The following is a 25,698-nucleotide window of genomic DNA, read 5'->3' on the forward strand; positions in this document are numbered from 1 at the left end:
TACCCTATGATTGATGCCCTGCTTGAGACCATCTGCTCCATTTGGTTCTCTTACAAAAGAATTTAAGCAATGATCCCAGTGAAACCACTTTTAAATTTCTCGGTCCTTTCTGATCTGTATTAATGTACATATATGTGTTTTACAAAGTTATAAAGACCCTTTTGGGTCTCAAACTTCCATCCTCTTCTCTCATCCCCTCCAGGAAGTGACCTCACAACCATGTCTTATGAATGGGAGTAAGGTCACTTGGGGAGCACTCTCCTCTAGTGTCCCTTTCCCCACCTGAACTTTAGTCATTCATTCTGACTCTTTGAAAGACATGCTAAGGCTGATCTCTTCACCCATGCTCTCCATCCTACTTCTTGCCTTTTTGCGTCTTCTACATCTTTGGTCTTTCTTCCTTACTTTTTGTTTTGCCTGTAATCAAACTCAAACCATTCTTACATTTAAAAACAAATCCAAAAATGGTACCTTCTTTCATGTGCCTCAGAAATCTCTCAAAAGAACCACACCCTTACCACTAATTCCTCTTTAGTTGTTTATCATTGCTTTTCTATTCCTCAGCCGTATGCCCACCCATACCTTTTCTACTGAAACTATTGCTTAAGTGACCAGGTATACAAATTTTCATTAAATCTACAGGCCTTTCTTTGAGTCCCACCCTTCTTACTGCTCTGCCATCCTCCCCACTTTAGACTATCTTCCTTTTATTGAAACTTTTTTCTCTTTGCTTCTGACATTTGTAGAACGTACCTCTCATGGGAATGTGAATTAGTGCAATTAGCTGACAATGTTGTAACAAAACATAAAGGAGTCACAAGATATGAAACAAGTATAATGAGTAGTTCTTTAAAGTTTACATATAAACCTTAACATATGAGAAAATAAACTTGGCAGGAATAATACTAAGTGTGACCATTTTAAATGTCCCCAAGCTGGCAAACACTGGAGCCACAGACATACTTACTTACTTACAGGTATTCAAAACAGAAGTCTTAGAATCAGTAGTAATTGTCTGCCAATTACAAAAAATCAAAAACAGGGGCGCCTGGGTGGCTCAGTCGGTTAGGTGTCCGACTTTGTCTCAGGTCATGATCTCACGGTTGGTGAGTTCGAGCCCCACGTCGGGCTCTGTGCTGACAGCTCAGAGCCTGGAGCCTGTTTCAGATTCTGTGTCTCCTTCTGTCTTTGACCCTTCCCCATTCATGCTTTGTCTCTGTCTCAAAAATAAATAAACGTTAGGAAAAAAAAATTTTTTTAAAAATCAAAAACAAAAAAAACAATTATTTTTAGTCTTTTAGCAAGTACATTCACAGTAATTGGGGGCTTTTCATAATACTGATATTAAAGTGGTTGAGAATAACCAAAAACAGTAAAGGTTTGTGTTCTGTAACTTAGCAGAAAGCTGCCGACTGGTGTGTCTTTGATCTTTACCCTTAAATTAAAATATGGCTGCTCTATAGTGATCACTTCCGCAGTAACCCTTACCCTTGAACCCAGGTTTGAACTGCACAGGTCCACTTAGATGTATGTGAACTTTCTTCCAATAAATACAGTACTGCAAATGTATTTTCCTTATGATTTTCTTAACATTTTCTTTTCCCTCAAAGTATGTAATACATATAATATACAAAATGTTAATCAACTGTTATCAGTAAGGTTTCCAGTCAAAATTAGGCTTACTTAGTTACATTTTGGAGGAGTCAAAAGTTTTATTTGCGTATTTTCCACTGTGCAGAGGGCCACGGACTTAACCTCTGCACTGTTCAAGGGTCAGCTTCACATCAGTAGACAAAGTCATTAAAAACATTAGCTTGAATTCTCAGGTATACCAATTTCAGTGATGTGAGGTTTAGGAGAAAAAAGCTCTTTGACACTTCCTCATTCAGAGAATTATTGAGTATAGACTTACCTCAATGAAGGAAAGGCCAGATACAGCTGAGACAGCATTCTCTCTCTGCATCCATGTCCTTAATCTGGTTTTCCACTTACATGTCCAACCCAATACTTCATTTTTTATTAAGCATTTGAGTATATATAAACTGCTTGGGATACAATAATGAATTAAATCTCCCTCTAAGAAAGTTAAAAGTTGAGCAGAGAACAGAATGAAATAGAGCCAGCCAAGCTATGAATCCAGGGAAACGTCTAGTGGAAAAGAAATATGTGAAGCATAGGGCAGAAATAAGCTTCGAACATTTTTAAGTGGTTATTAAGAGTGGAAGCCAGGAAAGGTATAGAAGCACAACATGGACAAGAGAGCAGGAGCAGAAAGTGATGTGTTAGGAACACTTAGTGTTCAGCTAAGAAATATTAATCAGGGGTATGGTGCCAGCAATGGAGAGAAATCAGCAAATTCAGTATGTATTGGTGACTATGGGTCACGGCCTCTGAGCAATCACATACGACTCCAAGTTCATTTGAGTACCTGAGTAGATAAATGCATGGTGTTACCATTTACCGACGGCTGGGAAGAAAAAACAATGTGGAGACAAATCACAAGTTCTTCCTTGACATGCTATGTTCTCCAACCAAACTTCCTTATTCAGCCCACATTTCCCCAAGTCCTTGCCTATTTGAAAACAACATCCCCTCTACCTAAAATGATCTTCTAGCTCCCTTGCCCCCCCTCCCAACCCATGCCTACAGTAACCCATCTCTCAAAATTCTCTCCTCTACCACTCATCCCATTTATCCCCGACATTGAATAACTCATTCCTCTGGACTTCCTGGAACTTTATTTCTACCTCTCTTAAGGGATGTAACACCTTCTACCTTGCATTAAATATTATGGAAGTTCTCAGAATGTAAGCTCCTTGTCTAACCCATCTTCTGTTTCTGACAGTATTGTAAGAGTGTTTTATTTTATACATGAGATGAAGACTTGCAATGTGCAAACATTTAACATTATCTTAATCACAAAGCCTTTACAAACATCAGATTGCTAGAATCTCATTATCACACATGATTTAAAACAAAACTTAAAGACTAACAAAATTCTTTCTGCATTTAGTAGCTGAAATCTAAAGGTATCGACTTCAGAAAATATTCTGAAAAACAGTAACATTTAAATAAGACAAAAACTGCAAATTATATCAATAGAAATTAAGCAGATCAATTTATTTTTTTGTGTATTTCACAAGTATAATTTTGGAAGGGCTATTTGACAAATTTCAGCATTAACTGCCAACTCTACAGACATGTTCAACAAAAAAGGCATTTATTCTTGGCCCTTTTAACACAGGCAAAGTGTCATACTGCATCACAAATGAGATGCAATAACAGATCTGAGGCCTTATTAATTAGGTGTTTTCTTTCAAATGCAATTTGGTTGGTAAGTAACATAATACAAATATACATTAATGGTTTCATGACCACCAGCGAATGCAAAATAAAACCCACAGGTCTACCTAAAGGCCCAGACTAGTAAAACAGTATTAAAATCAGTGTTTTTAAATCCTTAGATTAACAATCCTGGAATGAGATTTCTTTGATCCCAATTTTACAAGGAGTGGTGGAGAGTCAGGGGGAGAAACGATATGAGGGAAGACTGGCAGTGCATACGCTGAGTTGTAGAGTTGGGACAGTCACTCAAATTAGTCATCCAGATTAGGATAGTGTTTTAGAAAATTAAAAATGTGTCCTTAATTGTGGCATTTTGGTAAGGATATTCAAGGTTGACACTTCATCAGCACTAAACATTTAACAAACACCATCTGGAGGCTTAAGAAGCAAGGATGTGGGGTGAAGTACAATGAGGTGAAAAAGGAAAATGAAAAGTACAAGAAATGTGTTTGAATGCTGGGGAGGGAAAAGGCCACCAAGAGAAACTTGTTTTAGTTGCCACTCGGGTGTGCTCTTCCTATAGGCTCCCAGCCCCTGGATCACCAAACATCAAGTTTACAGCAAAATTTAAGTAGAGATTACATTTCAGCTTTGATAAAACCTAATTTTGATTGAGAAAGAATGCATGTCCGATTTAGTAAAAAGTATCAATACTCAGAGGTATGGTTTTGTTACATCAAGTAACAAGAGCAACTAATTCCAACTTTTGAAGTAATAACAAGTAAAGAGAAGCTTCACCAGGCCTGTCTTGATGAATAGTTACGACTTATTTTTAGGTCAGCAGCACAGGAGTATTGAATAACTTGTAAATAGACTGTAAACATGCTACTGCCAGTTCATCAAAACAATCCAACAATCCTTACTATCCCAACATGCCAAGATATAGTCAGATATAGCCTTCAAAAATGAAATGTTCCTCAAACGGTACTATCAAAGTAAGAGCTACTAGACATGAAACAGGTACTTTATTTCAGATTTAGCCAATTTTCATCAAGTATTTGTTATCATGAACTTCAGTTCACTTCAACAGTCATTTGCATTAAACAGGACAATTAGCCATTTTTCAAACCACAACTTTGAAATTAGAGAAATGGAGAATTAAGCTCATCTAGTCAACATCTTCATTCAATCAATGGTGAAACAGTTTGCAAATACATCTTAAATAAACTGAGATTTGAGGCAGAACAAAAAATAGAAAAATTAAAAGCCTCTATATTCCAAGCACCAATAATGGAGGCTAAGCTATTATACCTACAAAGTCTTATTGACAGGTCTTTCCCTAATGGAAAATCCTGACACTTTAAGCACTGTGACTTTACAGAAGGCAGGTTGGTTTAATGAGGAAACTTACTTTTAATAAAAAGACAATCAACAGTATTTTATTTTGGGCACTTACTCAGTATTTCACAGATCCTCAACAAGTTTTGAGGTAGGTTAAATATTAGCATTATACTTTACAAAATAAAACTTAGGCAAAGGTTGTATCATTTGTTGTAAACTACAGCGTCCTAGAGTCCTATCCTGGTCAAGAATAACATGGTTTCCGTGATCTTTCAGATTAATCTTCTCTGATGTAAATTTAGTGGTGACAGCTTGCAAATAGTCACACACACACACACAAAAAAAGGAATACATATTACAGAAATTCTACTTTGGGGTATTCCATATTTCTTAAATGGATCCTACAATGATTATATATAGTGGAATAACCTACTTGCTCCCATAACAAATATATTTACATATGACTGACTCTTAAAATTACAAACTAGAACATTACTGATTTCATTGCTTTTCTGCCTTTTGGGGGTATGTGGAGAAGGAAGATAATCAGCAAGCCTTACACAGCGCTAGGCAGCCTTTAAGTGCAGGTGCTGTGCTCAAGGCACCATTTACAATGATTTGGGGTCATAGGAAAGCAAGTATACAGATGGAGCCAAGATCTAGAAAAGATGCCTAGATCCCAAAAGAGGGATGCCGATGCAAGTCAAAGACAAAGAAAAAAAATGCTATCATCTCAGGCTACTGATCTTCAATGTCATGCTATAGCATTACAACACCAATGTGAAGAGCTCCTAAAAGAGCAGTAACTATATCCCAATAGTCTGTTAATTAAATTCTTACTATCTAGATAAACCACAAGTAAAATTAAATTGGTATTTTATTAAAATGACATCTACAGAAGTAAAATATCTAAATATTTTAATACGAGTATGTTCCACCTATCACGTAAATGATTCTAAGTGTCTTAAGTCTAATTCACTTATTAGCTCATTAGAATTACTTAAAATTATTTACCAGAATTCAGCTCATCCTGACATGAGTTCCTGGGCCACGCTGCTCAAGTAAATGTTTCAGTATAAAGTTCCTTTTATTTAAACAAGTGTCAAATATTAGTAATACAGGATTAAGAATGGTTAATTAACAACTAAGAAATTATAAGAAAAACATCATTCTGTTATAAAACATAGCATTCAGCAGAGTAAATTTCAAGAGTGAGGATAGACACCTAAGCTTCTGAAGACTGAACAGCACGGGTGAACAAGATTTGAGTCAAAGCAGCAAGAAAAAAAGGAGGGAGGGGCCACAGGAGGCAGAGTATCGAAGCCTTTTATTCTAGTGTTCCCCAAATTGACTGTGGAAGTAAAAAGTTTCTACATTAAAAAAGTTTATATAAATTACATGAATTGCAATTTTCATAAAAGTCAAAATGAAATGTTCTGCATAGGACAAAAGATATGCCTAAGCAACATATCATATCTGCACAAGGCCACTGAATGTCATGGATATTAATAACAAATGAAAAAGCTTAAGTCTATGACAGACTAAGCAAAGATTTCAGTTTAGTATTCTATAAGCCCAAGACTGTAAACTACTCTTACTATACAAAAGCTCTACTGACGTACAGAGTTTTGTGTAGGAACTCTTGTGCTTCTGGTTGGCACATCATCTGCTTTTTAATATGTGAAATTAATACAGACATTTGTGAGAGGTTGTGCAAAACTATTGTATTTACAAAAATGGCACAAAAGTGAATTCAACAGTCAATGCACATGCACACTTCATTCACATCATCAACAAAAGATACTCTAACACTATAGAACGGAATAAGAATACTAGCTTCAACGGCAGCTGTTAAGCACTAGAGTCACATAAGTTACACCAGAATGGGCAAATATTGCCCAAGTAAAATTCTATTGTTAAAGCTGAAACAGGTTTAAGGCCATTCAAGTTCAAGCAGAGATACAAATCTTTCAGAGCCCCATCTAGTTTTGTTTGAAGAATGTAACCTTTCTTCCAACTTGTGGTCTTAAACTTCTGTTTTACAAAATCCAAAAGGAAAATACAGAAGAAATCAATACAATAGAGGTTATACTAAATAAGAGTAACATACAAAGCTATAATTAAGATGAGTTAAGGAAAGCCAAAACATTACAATTGTAAAACTTGCTTGTTACTTGTTGAAACAGTCCTACACTAGGAGTTAGGTAATATATACAATTATTTTCAAGTAGATTACTTTATGTTGCTCTAACATGTTCTCTTTATCAGTGCACTGTTAAACTAATCAAAAACTCTACACATGTATATTCCCTTACAATAGCAGCACACACTACCGCTACCTGCAAAGCTGTCATTCTGAAATGACTTAGTGAATGAAAGGAAATAAAAAGCAGAGAAAGTAACATATTAAGGAGAAAAAATGGGAATTGAAAGATTCATGCAGTTCAGCTCTTTTAATCAGCCAGCCAGCTTGCTAGCAACAAGGGATGGTTTCCGTTGAGGAAGGTCCTGTGGAGTGGGAATGTGGTCACCAGTGACCTCTGTCTTATCCGGAGCTGCAGTAGGAAGCTGCTTGTTCTTCATTTTTGCTTTAGCCATGTTGTAATCCCCAGAATCAAAATATTTTTGCTACAAGGGAAAAAAAAAAAAAAATTCAGACTGGAGTTTAAAACTTTCATATTCAATCACACTGAATTTAAGATGTAGATGTAACCCTCAACTGTCAATATAAAATAAACTAATCTAAAAAAATTTAAACAAAAACATTAACATGAAATAGCACAACTTTCAATTACTAACAGAAAAACCAGAAATTCTTGCTTAAATTATTTGGAAAATAAAAACACTTAATTCACCATCTTGCATTTAGGATGTGCCACACACTTTCAATTATTAAAAACATTATTTATAGCTCCTGTCACCTAGGATGAACATTCCTGAAAGGACTTAAAATCATTTATTTGAGGGAGGCTAGGGTGGCTCAGTCAGTTAAGCGTCCAACTCGGTCTCAGCTCAGGTCTTAATCTCAGGGTTGAGAGTTCAAGTCCTAAGTTGGGGTCCACACAGGGCATTGGAACCTACTTAAAAAAATTATATATATATATATATATAAAAATCATTTATGTGAATGAAAGCAATTCAGTAAGATCAAAATTAAGGGTAAAATATAAATGCTAGGGTGACAAGAAAACTCATTAGAAATTATCACTTAAAATGTACATCCTTATCCCACACTTCCATATTTCACTTAAGACACTGAAGAAATACAACTTTTTAAGGTAGAGGAATGAATAAGGTAGCAATGATACTCTATTATCACTAAAATAGAAATTGCAAGGAGAGCTAAATATCAACCTTCATATAACTAATCTACAGGAGTTATCTGTTCCAGAGTAAAAACGTACAAATCTGCCTGGTTTCCAACTTCTACCTTTCATGTTTAACCTACCTTTACGGACTGCTTACTATACCTGAGGCACTGTGTGAATCCTTGAGATACAAAGATGGACAACAGTCGAGTATTCCAACCATTATACTGTTTTAAGTACACAAGGTGCTACAGGTGCTCAAAAGAGAGTAACGTAACCTTTTAGAGTAGGCAAGAGGGAATAGTCCAGCAATGAGATAAGCACCTCACTGACAAAAGGAGAAAGGGGGAAAAATTCTCTTTGAGACTTCAGGGATATCTCATATGGTAAATGAAGTAGCTGGGAATTCACAGCTTGGTCTAAGACTGTTGAGTGGCCTGGGAAAAGGTCTCAGTGGCTGCCTCCCTGAAGGGACTATTATTCTTTGATAAGACAGCTCAGGCCTAAAGCCAAAGGGTCTAAAGCTAGAAACTGCTACTATACATGTAACACACTGAGCAGTTAACAAGGAAACTTGGACCAGACCCTACTAAAGCTTGCTGCAGCTTTATTTCTACATGTTTTAAAATGAGTATGGTGCTCCTGGGTGGCTTAGTCGGTTAACCATCCGACTTTGGCTCAGGTCATGATCTCATGGTTTGGTTCATGGGTTCGAGCCCTGCATTGGACTCTGTGCTGACAGCTCAGAGCCTGGAGCATGCATCAGATTCTGTCTGTCTCTCTCCTCCTCTCTCTGCCCCTCCCCTACTTGCACTCTCAAAAATGAATAAAGGTAAAAAATAAATAAATAAAAATAAAAATAGAGTATGGTGGGGGCACCTAAGTGGCTCAGTTCGTTGAGAGTCTGACTTCAGCTCAGGCCAAGATCTCACGGTTCATGGGTTCGAGCCCCACCCATGTTGGCCTTTGGGCTAACAGTGCAGAGCCTGCTTCAGATTCTCTGTCTCCCTCTCTCTGCCCCTGTCCACTCGAGTGAGTTCTCTCTCAAAAATAAACATAAAAGAAATGAATAGGATGAAAAAAAAAATCTCAGAACTTCTGAGTATCATATTAGAGAGCTACTTCTGAAATTTAGTAGCTTCTAGAGGAGAACAAAGCAGACTGCCAAATTCTTTCTCAATAAAAAACACAAAAGGAAAAATTTAATATACAGTGCAAATTTTAGGCAGACTGTCCCCATTGTAATAAAGTCAGTTTCTAATGATCCTATTAACCCTGACATCTAAAAAATTCAAAACTCTTTTAAAATAGTAAGAAATGATATAGTTGAATATAAGACTTCATTTCCCAATATAAAAGTGCTTATTCATTGACATTTTGGTATAATGCAAAATCATTCAAGAGTTCCCTTCTCAAATTCTATTTCTTGATTCAAGCAGCATTTTCCCTTTCACAACCACTTACAACACCAATTCCAAAATACAAGATTTATAAATTCTGATTTGAAGATACTTAAAAATTCATAAATAGTTGAAGCTAGAGGGAAATTACAAAGATAACAGCCCAAATGTTGGAAGAATGGTTGACCATAAATTATTCTGGAGATTAACAAAGGAAAAGTTTCCTAAACACTTAAGAGTCAATCAATTCCAAATAATAATTTCATAGTCAAAGATGATTATATAATTTATTTCATAAATAAAACCATACCTGATGGGACCATTCCAAAATTAGACTTGATACAAATACATTCTACATAGCTATGCTCTCAATGAGTATGTTTCTCATTCTGCTTTTTCTATTTATCCCCTACATTATGGTATTTAGAATAATGCTCGTAAATAACTACAAAATATTCTATTTTGTTGACTTATTACAATTTAACTATTCCTCTGCTGCTGAACAGCGGTGCTGCTTCTAGTTATAAAGCTACAAATAGTATCTTCAAACTCGATTTTTTCCTTATATTGAATTATATTCTTAGATTAATTCACAAGAGATTATTCATTCAAAGAATATGAACACTTCTATAAATCTTGATCCATATCCCTTTCCACAATGAGTATTAAATGCTACACATGGCAAAGAGAATATTAACTATATTCAACTTCAACCTTACCAGTGGTTATTATATTTTTCTAATTTACTTGTACGTGTACTATGGTATGATCTAATAATTTACATTACTAATAAATTACATTACTGTAATAATGTAATAAATCTAATAAAATAAATCTAATAATATAATAAATCTAATAAAATAAATCTAATAAATTACATTACTGATTTCTACCACAGATAAACATTTTTCTAACAGTTCTTCTGGTGAAATATTTTACATAGGGGCACCTTAATGTTTTTCTTGAATATCTGAAAAATCTTTTTTATGTACTACAGGTATTAACTATCATTTTTGTAACAATTTCCCCAATGAATTACTTCTCATAAAACAGAGATTTTACATTTTTATATATTTGGAATGATTCCAACCTGCCATCCTATTATTTCAAAGCTGTGAATGTTATTCTTTCATAAGACAAAGAAAATTCTGTATTTTGCCACTTTTAAAACTAAGAATTTATTTAATATATAATTCTGTAAAAATTTTTATTAGGTGAGCTTTATTTTTTCTTTTATAGGTAATCTCTATGCCCAACACAGGGCTTGAACTCACAGAGTTCAACTCACAGAGATGAAGAGTCACACATGCTACCAACTGAGCCAGCTAGGGTGCCCTGTTAAAATGCTCTCTTGGTAAAAAGACAAACAGTGTATGATTTGACTTACATGTGGAATCTAAAAACATTAAACTCACAGAAACAGCAAAATGGTGGTTGCAGGGGTGGAGGAGTGGGGGAAATGGGGAGATACTGGTCAGAGGGCACAAACTTTCAATTAGAAGATGAATAAGAAGTTCTAGGGATCTAATGTACAATAAGTTAACAGTACTGAATTGTACACTTGAAAGTGCCTGGAAAGTAGAGCTTTAATGTTCTCACCATAACAAAAAAATGGTAATTATGTGAGGTAAGGGATGTGTTAACTAACCTTACTGGTCAACATTTTACAATATGTAGGTGTATCAAATCATCACATTGTACACAGTAAACTTACACAATGTTGTATGTCAATAGTATCTCAATAAAGCTGGGAAAAAACAGCCTTTTGCAATTTGGAGAAAATAATCCATATGTAACTATTGCCAATACCTACACATATAAACATACATATACATACAAACATGTTTTTACTAAGCAAGCAGCAGATACCAGTATATTCAAGGTATTTATTTTAGTAAACTCATGATTTGGCACCTGATTCTATTAACAGTTCTTTTCTTTCCCTGTTCCCTGTAAGGTAAATAATTTAAATGTACTTAAACCAAAGATGGAGTCCTTTAATTTTTTACAAAGGAGTTAGAAAGAAAACCTAAGGAATAAGCATGTAGCAGTATCTCAATTCAGATCTCATTATTGAGCAATAATGGTTTATGCCTCACAAAGAATTAGTAAGATTTTGAAAAAATATTTTCAGTAATCTCAACTACTAAAATTACCATGTATAAGTTGTATTAGAGTAACTCTGTAAAATGTATTATGTAAAGGAGATAATAAGCTCTGCCTTTACAAGTGATCATTTCATCCAAATAAAAATTATTTTTAGCCTTTGCATGGAAATCATCTTTAAAACAAGTAAAAGTTAAAAAATACTGGCAGAAGGATAAATGCCAGCTTCTGGATAGTCGCTGCTTTTGGAAAGAAGGGTGGGTGGGGTGGGATAAAGGAAAGAAGGGGGCAGGGGATATATACATACATGTAGTAGGTTTCAACTATATCTACATTTTCTTTCTTACAAAGATAAAACTGAAGTAAATATGGCAAAATATATTAAATCTGGGTGGTGGGTACATGAGTTCTGCTGTATTATTATCTGCACTTTCTACATGCTTGAAATAGTTTATAGTTAAAAGTGATGAGATGTACATTCTTATACAGATTTATAGAGTAAACGATATAAAATATTGGAAAAAAATGATGTATATCTATGTATGTATTTGTATCTGATAAAGTACAGAGTTACATACACACAGACACCCTTCTCATAATCGCAACTACCACAATGAGTTCAGGGTTTAAGCATTTGAAGATTATATATAAGAACTTACCCCCTTCTGCAATCGTTTCCTTAAGAAATCCGAACCTCCAGGCTTTTGTCCCAAATGAGGATACCTTGCTTTTAATTTTGCTTCTTCAGCTTTCTCTGGACTGGTCACTTTATCTTCCATTTCCTGAAATAATTTAAAATAAATTACTTCTCTATTACAATTCACTTATTTAAAATAATTCACCTTTCAATATCTGGACCCTGACTTCAGTTGTCAAATACCAAATAATGCAGCATCTGACTAAGAAATCAAGCGCAGAAGCTTTTAAAACATCTCTGTCTTGTTTTTCAAATGATCCATGTGATAGCTCTATTATAGCTGTGATGCACACAACACCCCACACACTGGATAAAAATATCAAGATAACTCAGCTCTGAAGTCTTGCTTGCCATTACTTTCCAGTTATGTATAATACATTTATAGTTAGTCACCTTCCATGGAACTCATCAGCTCTGTGCCTATATTTAGAGAACCATTTTAATGTTAAAATACAAGAGCTTTTTGAACTCCTATTAATTCAAATTCATGTATGACTGCGAAGCTCTGAGATTCTTTAACAGGAATTAACAACAGCTGATTTACCAGAAGATATTCCCTAACTCAATACAGAAGACCATGTATTTTTTATTTGTTTTTTAAAAGATTCTATTTTTGGGGGCGCCTGGGTGGCGCAGTCGGTTAAGCGTCCGACTTCAGCCAGGTCACGATCTCGCAGTCCGTGAGTTCGAGCCCCGCGTCAGGCTCTGGGCTGATGGCTCGGAACCTGGAGCCTGTTTCCGATTCTGTGTCTCCCTCTCTCTCTGTCCCTCCCCTGTTCATGCTCTGTCTCTCTCTGTCCCAAAAATAAATTAAAAAAAAAAAAAAACGTTGGAAAAAAAAAAAAAAGATTCTATTTTTTAAGTAATCTCTACACCTAATGTAGGGCTGAACTGGAACCCCAAGATCAAGAGTCGCATGCTCCACCAAGTGAGCCAGCCAGGTGCCCTGACCTTGGTATTTTTAAAGGGAAACATCATCTTTGTCAACCTTCATATCAATGTCCATTATTCCCTAATCTCCCCCTGTATGTAATGACATGCCAAAGGTCCCATTCTTTATCAAAAATGTGTTTTCTGACCAAATGATATAAATATTTTTAAGCCTATTCATTTTTTTTTCTTCTTTAAAGTAATCTCTACAACCAATATGAGGCTTGAACTCATGACCCTGAGATGAAGAATTGCATGCTTGGAGCGACTGCGTGGCTCACTGAAGTGTTCAACTTCAGCTCAGGTCATATCTCCTGCTAGTGGGTTTGAACACAGAGTCAGGCTCTGTGCTCACAAGCTCAGAGTCTGGAGCCTGTTTCTGATTCAGTATCTTCCTTTCTCTCTCTCTGTCCCTCTTCTGCTCGTGCTCTGTCTCTCAAAAATAATTAAATGTTTTTTTTAAAAAAAAAAAAAAAGAGAGAGAGTTGCGCTCTTCAGACTGAGCCAGCCAGGAACCCCCGAGCCTATTCACTTTTTTTTTTTTTTGAAAAGCATACACGATTTAATACAAATTTTATGTGATACAGAAGATTTCATAAGGATGAAGACCAAACAAACAATTTAAACCTGACTTTTATGCTAGGTTTGAACAAAAGTACAGAGAAAATGAAAAAATATGATAGGACAAAAAGGAGTATGAGCTGAGAGTGGTAAATAGAGGAAAACAGCAAGGCCTATTTGCTCATTTTTCCCAGTGTCCCTCCATCCTTGGAGATAAGTAACCCACTGAACCAGCCTCAGTCCTGGGAATAGGTCAGTCCTTTCAAACAGTTATTTCTCATTTCAGGAGGTGGTGGTAAAGATGGGAATAGATACTCATCTACAATAGATCTGTATATGGTATGAACAATCAGGCATTTAAAAAAGGGACATTTCTCTTGCACTGACTTTTGTCAGTTTTCCCATGATCCCATCTGCAGACTCTGGATTAAGTGGGGTGTCTTAGCCACCTCTTCATGGTCAACAGAAACTATTTGTCAAGTTGAAAAGGCACTGACTCTTTCCATTCTCTCTCCTTTTCTCAACTCTTCTTCATTCCCCCTTCCAAGGGCATGTGGTCTTCCCACCTGGGGCACGAGGTGGTGGCAGGGGGAGGAGGTGGAGCAAGGGGCTCCACGAGGTGGAGCAAGAGGCCTCCACTCAAGCTTATTCACTTTTAACACCAGTCTTGATACAGTCTACTTTCTTTCAAAGAGCCATATTTTATAGGGAAGCAACGTTTATGACTGTATGGCAAATACTTAAGAAGAAAGAATGAATCAAGAAAAAGTTGCCCTAATAGGCGATGCTGGGCAATGGCAAGGTACACACACCTTCCAGCTAATGGACGCTTTTCTGCATACCAGCTAGACAAAATCACACACCTTTGCATATCTCGATTCTTGCAGGTTATTTGCAAATGTCAAAAAGCAGAAATGTTATATCCATAAATGTCAAGCCTAGTATTCTTGTACAGCAAACAAATTACTTATGCCCAAAATGACTTAATACGATTTTTGCATTTATTTTTCAAAATTATATTCATACATGCTTTATAACTAGCTCTGTTCACCTTATACATTGTATTTCCTTCATCTTGACCAGCAACCTCATTTGTTACTACGTCTTCTCATTTTTAGTCTTAGAGGATTTTGATATTAAAACTGCTGCTGCTGTCAAATATGCTTTTTCTATGGGGCTTCCTTTATATGTATGCTCCTTTCTGCTTCAAGTGTTCTACCTTCCTCCTTTTTTTATGCTACAGTTTCATGCATCTATTTAGATTTTCAGTCTAAGACATCACCTCACTTGATGTACACAAAATTCAACTATGCTGCCAGAGAGAGAGACTCTAAACAGTATGAGTGGTGATCCTGCCAGTCATCCCATTCAAGAAGAGTATGCCTCAGAGAGCTCAAGTGTGAGGTGTGTGATGCCAACCTGCCGTTTCCATGATGATCTCACTCCTGGGCCTCTTTCAGAGTTTTAGCATAGTGATGTTCTATTTATCATCTTAGTATTTAAAAACTCAGTCCCTACATACAAGTCTGCTACCTCAGCTATAAACTGAAGAATCAGCCCAGACATCTGTTCAACCACTGGATTAAAGTGACTACTTGTCCTACTGAGAATTGATGGGGCTGTTTCCACTATTAGGGAATCATGGATTATGACTTCATTGGAGTTTTTCAAGAGTAAATTTAGTTATATGCTATTCCTGCCTTACTAACTTTAGAATATAACCCCTATGTAAGGTATGACTGTATTGAACTCATCACAAAAGGTAGAGAAATATTGTAAATTTAAGGTTACCAGTTTAGTGCAGGAAGATGGGCGGGGTCACTGCAGTTTGTCCAGCTGTATTCACATCGGTGCTACTCAGACCGAACTGGGAGAAGGAACCTACTCTTGGGTCCCTCTGTACAGTTGTGTTTTTTAAATTGGTTAACACTGAATTTGGATGTTAGTTGAAAAAGACTGTAACTTGATTTACAGCCTTTGAGTCCTTGCACATTCAAAAAAAATTTTTTTTTAGTGTTTATCTGAAGCTGGCTCCAGGCTCCAAGCTGTCAGCAGAGTCCAATGCTGGGCTCAAACCCAAGCACCGTGAGATCATGACCTGAGCTGAAGTCGGATGCTTAACCGACTGAGCCACCCAGGCACCCTCTTGCACATTCAAATTAAAGAGTGTCAAGAGAGTCCTACATTTCCACTAAAACCATCCAGCTTTCTTGGGCCTGCCTGGGAAATAAAGGCTCTCCACTTCCTTTGTTTGATTTGAATTATCAGTTCTTTATATTTAAGAAAAATTCCTTAACATTTCTGGTATAGAGGTAGCAACTTTCCCTAATTTCCAGTGTTTCTGCAGGTTTCCCTTATTTTATATGAGAGGGGAAAAAGTTACACATAATATACAATCGTATCTGGCATTCCCTTATTTTCTTAATAAAGAATATATTCACATATATGTTTATACATGATATATACTACTCGTGTTCAATTAAATCGAGTTAGGTTACTATAAAATACGTCTGGGCAAATAGCATTTACAGAAGTATTGTTTAGGTTTAGAATGGATCTATATAATGTGTCCTAGAAAAAACAAAGTCAATCATTGAACTTTCTTGCCAAATACACAGCACAAAGTTAAGTGTCTGCAAGCTGCAACTTTGTAGCTGGATTCAGAATTTCAGCTGCATTTAATACCAAAAGGGGGAAAAATATGACCAAAGCTGTATTTTTAAAACACAGTATATACCATCAACACATCTATAATATTTTTCATGGATCATACAGAAACGTTCTTAACCTTTTGCAAATGCACAGTTATAGGACCTTACTGATAAGCAAGTTGAAATGCTTGGACTTTATGTAGAGTCAATTATAAATAACACATCAGGTGGCAGACTGTCCACTGGCATTCAGCCAACACTTACTCTTCTTTAAAACACTCCCCTGAATTAGTTAGAAGCCTGAAACTACCTTTCCCAGACTGAACTATTAGGTTCTGCTAATGGCACCTACACCAGATTAAAAAACATGGGAGAAAGAATCCACTCTGTTCCTGGTGATGCGACCAACAATGTGAACACCAGCAATAGCCCATGAGTTCCTGCAGGAGGGCATCAGGCAGATCATCAGGGGCTAGTGCAGCTGCTCCACGAGAGTATGTGCAGGGGATGGTCTGCTCAGAATAGTGCTCACTTATGCAGAGTCAACAGCTTTCTACAATCCGCACCTGTAGAAACATTATCTTCCCCCTTTATTCCTCCATCCCTTCTAATAATTTGTAACCTAATTCCCTAAATCACAACCCTTTCTGTTTGAAATACCCAAAGTGGTTTCTACTGTCCAGGACAGAAGCTGTGGATAAAATCAGGTAAAATAAGCAATTTATCCCTATAGTCATGTTAAAAAATGCAAAAGGCCACAATGACTGGTGTGACTGCATGTTTCTGGACATCCTTCAAAGTAACTCTTAAAACATTTATTTCAGCTAGAATCAAAATAAATCTTGAAAAAGGTTTGAGATATAGAAAGAAATAGCTAAGAGGGGCACCTAGGTGGCTCAGTCAGTTAAGTGTCCATCTTCAGCTCAGGTCATGATTTCATGGATCATGGCTCAGAGCCTGGAGCCTGCTTTGGATTCTGTGTCTCCCTCTCTCTGCCTCTTGTCCGCTCATACTGTCTCTCTCTGTCTTAAAAGTAAATAAACATTTAAAAAAAAATTTTTAAAAAGGAAAGAAATAGCAAAGAAACTGAAATACATTAATGTACACTGACAAGCCACTTTACTAACTCCCCCCCAGCTTTGCTGAGATATAATCAACACATTCGCTTTTCAAATTTTAATATCTTAACATGCGAGGTTAAAAACAAAACAAAAGGAAAACAAACAAAAGGGGAGGCTGGCTGGCTCAGCTGGCAGATCATGCAACTCTTGATCTTAGGGTTTTGAGTTCAAGCCCCTCATCAGGAGGAGCATTTACTTTAAAAACAAATAAAAAACAAAAATACTACATAACACAGTTTAAGTGTTCTATGGTCCACAATGTTTACTAATTTTACATTTTGTTTAATTAAGAATGTATGATAAAATTTCAAGGGGAAACAATTACATAACAGAAATGAAGTATGTAATTTCCATACTAACAGTAGAGGTAAAATGGAAGAAGAAAAATCAATCATGAGGGGGAAAAAAACCCAAGAGCCTGGGAGGTAAAGAAAAAAAAAAAAGAAAAAGAAGTATTGAAATCTATACAGATAGATAGGGGGCCAAAAAGCATTAGGGATGCAGAGAATCTAAATATTCATGCCTCTGATAAAAAGCCTCAAAATATATAAAGAAAAAATTGACTGAATTACAGTAACTGACAAGTCTATCAGTACAGATTTCAATACACCTTCCTCCATTATTGATAAGTGAAAAAGACAAAGTAGTCAAGATATCGTATTTTAATTCTGCACCCAATAGTTAGGAAATGTATATTATTCTCAAGCACAATGGAAAAATTGACTAAATAGGCTATAAAAATAAGCCTTAACCATTTTCATCCAAATGACCATCTATGACTACAATTCACAAGATCAAAAGTCAACAATAAAAAAATTTATATATCCCTATTCAGAAATTAAAATACGTACGTAACTAAAATAGCTTAAATCATTAAAACTCTAATGTGCACAGGGGCAGACGCCTGGGTGGCTCAATCGTTTAAGCATCAGACTTCGGCTCAGATCATGATCTTGGAGTCTGTGAGTTCAAGCCCCACATCGGGCTCTGTGCTGACAGCTCAGAGCCTGGAGCCTGCTTCAGACTTCGTCTCTCTGTGTCTCTGCCCCCCTCCACCTCACCGCTTGTGCACGCTCTCTCTCTCTCAAAAATAAACAAACATTTAAAAAACAAACAAAACTGCAATGTATATAAGCTTAAAAAATATATTACTAAAATAATTCATGATTAATAAATAATGGGAATTAAAAAAGAAACACATGGAACTCACTGATAAAAATTCTATACTTACCAAACTTGTAAGATTCAACAAATGTCCCTTAAGGGCATGTATTAAACAAGAAAACTAAAAGTCAATGAGCTATACATCTAACTTCAGTAGTTAAACAAAGAACAGAACCCAAAGAGAATGAGAGAAAATAAAAAGCAGAGGTTAATGAAATAAAAACCAAAGGGATCAACAAAATATGGAAATGACAAGCTTAACCAAGAAGTATTTTTAAAAATTCAAATCTGGGGGCAACTGCATAGCTCAGTCAGTTAAGTGTCTGGCTCTCGATTTCAGCTCAGGTCATGATCTCACAGGTTCATGGGTTCAAGCCTCCATCAGGCTCTGCGTTGACCGTGCAGAACCTGCTTGGGATTCTCTCTCCCCCTCTGTCTCCCAGAATAAACTTAAGAAAAACTCAAATCTGTTTTCAAACTTTTATTCTCCAAGAAGCTTCTGTGTCATAGAGCAATTTTACTACTTTGTAAGGATTCATCAGCTAAGTAGTTTCTATGCTGATAATACCTTGGGCGGGGAGGAGAGTAGTAGAAAAAGGATCATTAGAATTCTAGAACATTTAACCATACGCTACAAACTGGGGAAGCAGAAACCCAAAGATATATGCTTATAATATACAAAAAAATACTTAAAAACAGTATCTTAAATGAAGGTTATCTTCTTGACAAGTACATTTATCTTCAGTGTATACTCTATACCTAGCACATAGCTTAACATTTATTGTTTAAGCACTTGCATTTTTGTGAAATAGTCTACTGAAATATATTAGATGTCCCTTTTGTGAGTAGGTGGGGTATATGGCATAAAAACATAAAAAGAACATTCAAACAATTAAGGATTATTATGTCATGGACTGATAAGTCTGAATGATTAATACCACTTTTCCACCTTCAGCAGAGAAGTTACATAGCAACATCAGCAATAAAAATCTGGTAACTCTAAGCAAATTTTCCTCTATCTGCTCAGCAATATGTTCACTGACGCAATGATTGATAAATAAGTAGAAAAGATTAATGAAAGCCCAACAAATCCTTTGGGATATTGCCAGGAAGGTATCGGAACTGTTATCAACCTCTAGGGAAAAATACTGTGGTCCAATTAAGTCCCTGCTGCTTGCCTAGTGCCTGGCATTTAACAGGTGTTCAATAAAAGCCTACTGAATGAACAAACACAACATACTCCAATTGTTTCAATAAAGCTAAGAAACTTTCCAAACACCTGACAGCTTCACTATCAGCTTATCTTTGAAATATATCATGTTATAGTAGCAGACACAGAGCCAAGCCTAAAACGCTGCTGTATATATAGCACATTTGATAAGGTAGCAACAAGAAACATTTTAAAACTTTTCTGAGGTTTACTTCTAGATTGCTGAGTAACAATGGTTGCACACAAACTAAACAAACAAGTTATGGTTTAAAAACTAAAATTAAAAACACTCTTGAGGGGCACCTGAGTTGCTCAGGCGACTGACCGACTCTTGACTTCTGCCCAGGTGTCACATGATCTCATGATTCATGGGTTCTGGGCTGGAGCCCTGCACTGGTTTCTGCACTGACAGTACGGAGACTGCTTCGGATTCTCCCTCTCTCTGTGCCCCTCCACTGCTCTCAGTCTCTCAAAATAAATAAAATAACATTAAAAAAAAAAAAAAAACCACTCTTAAGCCTTTTAGTTACCAAAGGTGGTGTTAAAATTGAAAATGTCAGGGCGCCTGGGTGGCGCAGTTGGTTAAGCGTCCGACTTCAACCAGGTCACGATCTCACGGTCCGTGAGTTCGAGCCCCGCGTCGGGCTCTGGGCTGATGGCTCAGAGCCTGGAGCCTGTTTCCGATTCTGTGTCTCCCTCTCTCTCTGCCCCTCCCCCGTTCATGCTCTCTCTCTGTCCCAAAAATAAAATAAAAACGTTGAAAAAAAAAATTTAAAAAAAAAAATTGAAAATGTCAATACTAACTGCAATTTTTTAAAAACTGGGAAAATGGGAAAGCAGTTTGTACCCACTCTTTAGTGATGATATATGGACGTAATAGTTCTCTTCCTTTTCTACTACTCACAAAAGCACCAACCATTATCTTTTAAACTGACAAAAATGTTTCAGTTGAGAGCCCCACTTCAGTTAGCTTCTTCCAAGACATCTTACTAACTTAATTTGATCAATATTGTAATAAAATCCCTAGAAAACCTGCTCTTCAGATCTTCTTTTTAAAAAACTTATAAGTGGGGGCGCCTGGGCAGCACAGTCGGTTAAGTGTCCAACTTTTGATCTCAGCCCAGGTCATGATCTCTCAGTTTGTGGGTTTGAGCCCCATGTCAGGCTCTGCAATGATGGTGCAGAGCCTGATTGGAATTGTCTCTCCTTTTCTCTGCCCCTCCCCTGCTTGTGCGCGCTCTCTCTCTCTCTCTCTCTCTTAAAATAAATAAATAAACTGAAAAAAAAAACCACTGGGGGGCACCTGGGTGGCTCAGTCGGTTGGGCGTCTGACTTCAACTCAGGTCAAGATCTCACGGTTTGTGGGTTTAAGCCCCATTTCAGGCTCTGTGCTGACAGCTCTGAGCCTAGAGACTGTTTCAGATTCTGGGTCTCCTTCTCCCCTGCCCCTCCCACACTCATGCCCGGTCTCTATCTCTCAAAAATATTAAAAAAATTTTTAACTTAAAAGCAGTAATATACACACACACACATATACATACACACACACACATACATACGTGTTCCTTTATTCTCACTCAGATTTCTTAATTGGGTCTAAACAAAGGTTTTTATATTACTATAGTCTATTCTTCCCTCTTTCAAACTGCAGTACAAGCTTTGTCATTTGTATTAGATAGTACTTTGGCAATGGTTTCAAATGAAAAATTCTGAGAAAAATTCATTCAACCAGTATTTTCTCAACAATGAAATGAATGGAATGAATCAGGGAAGATAGGAGCAATGGGAGAAAAGATAAAGGAGGGTCCATGACTTTAAGATGTTCACAATGAAAATAGAATTATGTGTTTTAAGTCATCACTATGCCTCTTCTCACCCCAGGACAAGAGTGTACACCTGTCTGACTGAGCTTAGTGTTATTCAAAGTGGAATTCACAGGTGATAGATCCATGAGGTCTCTGCTAAAATTTTTTTAATGTTTTGTTTTCACTTCAGTGATAATCCAGAAGGAAAAAGTTTAAGTATATACCAGCACATATGAATTGCCATCTCATATCTAAGTGCTACATGATTTCCATTTCAGCTTTCATTTATGAAGGAGACTGTGCAGTACTACTCCAATTGTCCAGAAGAGTGAGAAAAGAACAGAGCTGAATTTAAAATGTAAATGATGTATTTTTGATCCTAGAATTAAATGATCACACAGATTACTCTTAAAAAGGCCAAGTGAGGGGTGCCTGGGTGGCTTGGTCAGTTAAGTGCCCAATTTCGGCTCAGGTCATGATCTCACTGGTTAGTGAGTTTGAGCCCCATGTCGGAGTCAGCACAGAGCCTGGAACCTGCTTTGGATTTGGATTCTGCGTTTCTTCACTCTGCCCCTCCCCCACTCACATTCCCTCTCTTGTCTTTCAAAAATAAACATTAAAAAAAAAAGGACAACTGAGTCATCACATGACCTAGGGAAGCGTTAACTTGCCATACTCAAAATGCCCTGCCTGTAACAACTGCTACCACATTCTCAATACGTTGGAAATTTACTTTCAGCAAAATACTATGCCACAATGGATAATTCACACTAATTTTGTTTGTATTTAATTTGTTTAATCTAAAATAAATTTTAAGTAATCTCTGTCCAATGAGGGCTCGAACTCACGACCCCAAGATCAAGAGTCGCATGCTCCACCAACTAAGCCAACCGGGTGCCTAATTTTTTTAATATTTTTGTTCATTTTTTGAGAGACAGTGTGAGCAAGCAGGGGAGGGGCAGAGAGAGAAGGCCAGAGACAGAATCCCAAAAAGGCTCTGCACTGCCAGCGAGGAGCACGACACAGGGCTTGAACCCAGAACAGTGAGATCATGGCCTGAGCCAAAACCAAGTCAGACGCTTAACTGAATGAGCATCCAGGCACCTCAATGTGTGTTTATTTTCAAGAGAGAGAGAGAGAGAGAGAGAGAGAGAGAAAGAGAGAGAGTGCTCGCAGGCCCACATGCAGGTGAGGGGTAGAGAGGAGGAGACAGAGAAGACAGAGAATCCAAAGTAGGCTCTACACTTATCAGCACAAAGCTAGACATGGGGCTTGAGCTCAGGAACCGTGAGATCATGACCTGAGCTGAAGTGAGATGCTCAACTGACTGAGCCATGAAGGAGACCCATCCGTGTTTTAATTTTAAAGCAGTGTTAAAGAGGTATGTTTATACTTATTTTCATGTTTATACATATTTAATATCCCAATAAAAAAAAGTGGCCCATACACAGTTTTTCTTCTCTTAACAAGGGGCCTGCACTTCTCAGAGAAATAGTGACTTAGCCCTTACTCCATGCAGTCTCATCTCTTTATGTTAATTTTTCAGAGGCAACAGGCCAACGTACCATAAAATTATAAAGGTGTTTTAGCTGAATGCTTTGGCTTTAATTGAAAGGTCAACTGGGTACACAGAGAATAATCCAATTTTTTAAGTCATCTATTCTTCCAAAATAGAAGAAACAGGTGATTTGGCCCATAGGAACACAGAAGTGACTCTGCACATTCTCCTCATGTTTAGGGATGGTATCCATGCTACGGGACACTTAACATCTACAGCCAATCCCTAATTCAAGAAGGGACATTATATTACCAACCCACTTTGGTATTAATGACAACAGACCTAAAACAAAAGGACTTGAGTTAAAATTTTAATGTAGACCTTTATGAAAACATTCAAGACATGTTTAATATTGTTAAACCTGGTATTAGGTTGTTTCAAATAAAAGCATTTACCCGGTAGAAATCAACACTTTATACTTTGGCAACACACTAAAAATCTCATAAAAGGAAACTACATAGCACACCACGGTACATCAGAAGTCAAAACCAAAGTTGATGTCAGTGTTTAGGACAAGAGAGCACACACATGGGTTTGTTGTTTTTGGGGGTTCTTAAATCCCAAGCAATTATGAACACAATAAATGTTTTTCAATAAATAAATGGTATTTCATGTTATAGTTAGGAGTGTAATTTTTTTTTTATTTTTTTTTTCAACATTTATTTATTTTTGGGACAGAGACAGGGCATGAACGGGGGAGGGGCAGAGAGAGAGGAAGACACAGAATCGGAGACAGGCTCCAGGCTCTGAGCCATCAGCTCAGAGCTTGACGCAGGGCTCGAACTCCCGGACCACGAGATCGTGACCTGGCTGAAGTCGGACGCTTAACCGACTGCGCCACCCAGGCGCCCCAGGATTGTAATCTTTAAACTATATTTCTGTCCTAGAAGTCCATGTTTTTGTAAAGTGTGAAAAATACCAAACATAATCTTCATTGGAATATCCCTGAATAATATGGTAACTTGGCCTACTACCTACGCAGTTTTCTTTTTTTTTTTTTTTTTAATATTTACAAGTAACATAACAGAATCATTCAACTGAAGAAAAGTTACCATGCTTAAGAACATATGGAGTGGGTTTAGAACACTAATACACTAATGAAATTTCCAACCTGTTTAGGAGCATGAGGAGAACATGAAGCAGAAGGAGCCCGTACAAAGTCCAAGTACTAGACCAAATCCTATTTATAATAATGCCGTCTGACTTTTCAAGAAAAGGTGCTGGCAACTCTCCATAAACAATTTAAGAAACAATATATGGGCCTTTGTAGGCCAGCCACAAGTACCAAGGAGGGCAAGGCAGCAGAAATAATAATGGTGGAAGGGGCAAGAACTAGCACAGACGAAACGAAGTCTTAACATTCGTAATTTGAATCATATTGATTTGTGGATTATTTTCCTACATCTGAAGGATGTTAGAAGTAAGTGTACAAAATATTCCTGTTGCTACAAAAATCCAGGTCAACTAAATTGGTAAAAAATTTTCAATTCCAAGCTTTTGGTTTTCAAATACCATATGCGGATCCCAGTGGCTCACATTTCTGAGCACACACTGAGCTAAATATTGTAAGTTACCCACGTCATTTAAGCCTCACAACAACTTTACAAAGCAAGTGTTATCAGCATTATTTTACAAATGAGAAGATTGAAAACTTGAAGAGTTTAGCGACTGACCAAGGTTACGCGGCAAACTAGGACGGGATCGGAAACGCCAACCCTCGTCTAACTCGCCACCCGAACACGAGATACCGCCTTTGGAGTTAAAAGCATGCCGACAATACCAGTAGTTGGGAAGAGTTCGTTCTTCACGGAAAAATAAGACTTCCTACGCTAAGTGAGGCTCATGGAAAAACTTAGGTTCCACCACAAAAACGGGAGTCCTGGGCTCATTATGTACAGTCGAGCGTAAGGAAAAAGGCGACACACCGAGGCGCTGAGAAAAGGCAAATCTCGGCCAAGACTCGGACAATGCTCAAACTCCCACCACGCGGGCGCTAATCACCTGAGTTACGGCGGGCGGCAGGTCTGGGAGAGCTCGGCCCTCACGGCGGAGGCGTCCAGGCAGCTCCAGCTCTCTCCACCAGGCACCCGCCGGCCGACTTACGGCGCGCCCCTCCGCACGCGGCGGGAGCAGGCCACCCGGCAGGCCCGGCCCGCACAAGGCTCGCCTCTGGGCCTTCCGAGCCCCCGGGACCGCTCGCCGTGCACACTCACCTTCTGCTCCTCCGCGGAGGCTGCCTCGGGGACTTCCGCGGACATAGTGCTCCCTCTGCAAACGAGACACCGGGAGAAGACGCGATTACCGGGGGGCCGAGGCCGCCCGGCCGCCGCACCGCCTCAGGCCCGCCCGCCCCCGCTCTCCGAGCGCCCGCTCGGGCAGCCTCCGCCCGGGAAAATGGCCGCCGCCTTATGACGACACGGAGCCTCGCGGCGCTCGGCAGCCACTGCAGCCCGCCGCGCCCCAGCCGCCCGTCCCGCACCGCGCCCCTACCTACCTTACCCCGCTTGTCCGACTCTGCGACGCCGAAGCACTTCCTTTCTTCCTTCAAAGGTCGCGGCTCG

The 25,698-nt window shown here is 37.9% G+C and overlaps 1 protein-coding gene across 3 annotated transcripts; it reads right to left on the reverse strand.

Moving 5' to 3' along the window:
• Positions 1–3,095: 3,095 nt before the first annotated feature.
• Positions 3,096–25,688, reverse strand: ARPP19 (cAMP regulated phosphoprotein 19). 3 transcript variants are annotated; one of them, XM_040492717.1, is made up of 4 exons: positions 25,632–25,688; positions 25,351–25,405; positions 12,100–12,222; positions 3,096–7,254 (listed from the first exon to the last, which is right to left on the reverse strand). In XM_040492717.1, exons 2-4 carry the CDS (start codon positions 25,393–25,395, stop codon positions 7,084–7,086), a joined length of 339 nt encoding a protein of 112 aa, XP_040348651.1. In that variant the 5' UTR covers positions 25,396–25,405; positions 25,632–25,688; the 3' UTR covers positions 3,096–7,083. The 3 variants fall into 3 exon arrangements, with proteins under 3 accessions (XP_040348651.1, XP_040348649.1, XP_040348652.1); XM_040492715.1 differs by lacking the exon at positions 25,632–25,688 and having other exon boundaries at positions 25,351–25,541; XM_040492718.1 differs by lacking the exons at positions 25,351–25,405; positions 25,632–25,688 and adding an exon at positions 12,321–12,412.
• Positions 25,689–25,698: the final 10 nt, after the last annotated feature.

The sequence above is a fragment of the Herpailurus yagouaroundi genome, unplaced genomic scaffold, assembly GCF_014898765.1.
Source record: "Herpailurus yagouaroundi ecotype Mexico unplaced genomic scaffold, PumYag 184, whole genome shotgun sequence".
Taxonomy (NCBI): Eukaryota; Metazoa; Chordata; class Mammalia; order Carnivora; family Felidae; genus Herpailurus; species Herpailurus yagouaroundi.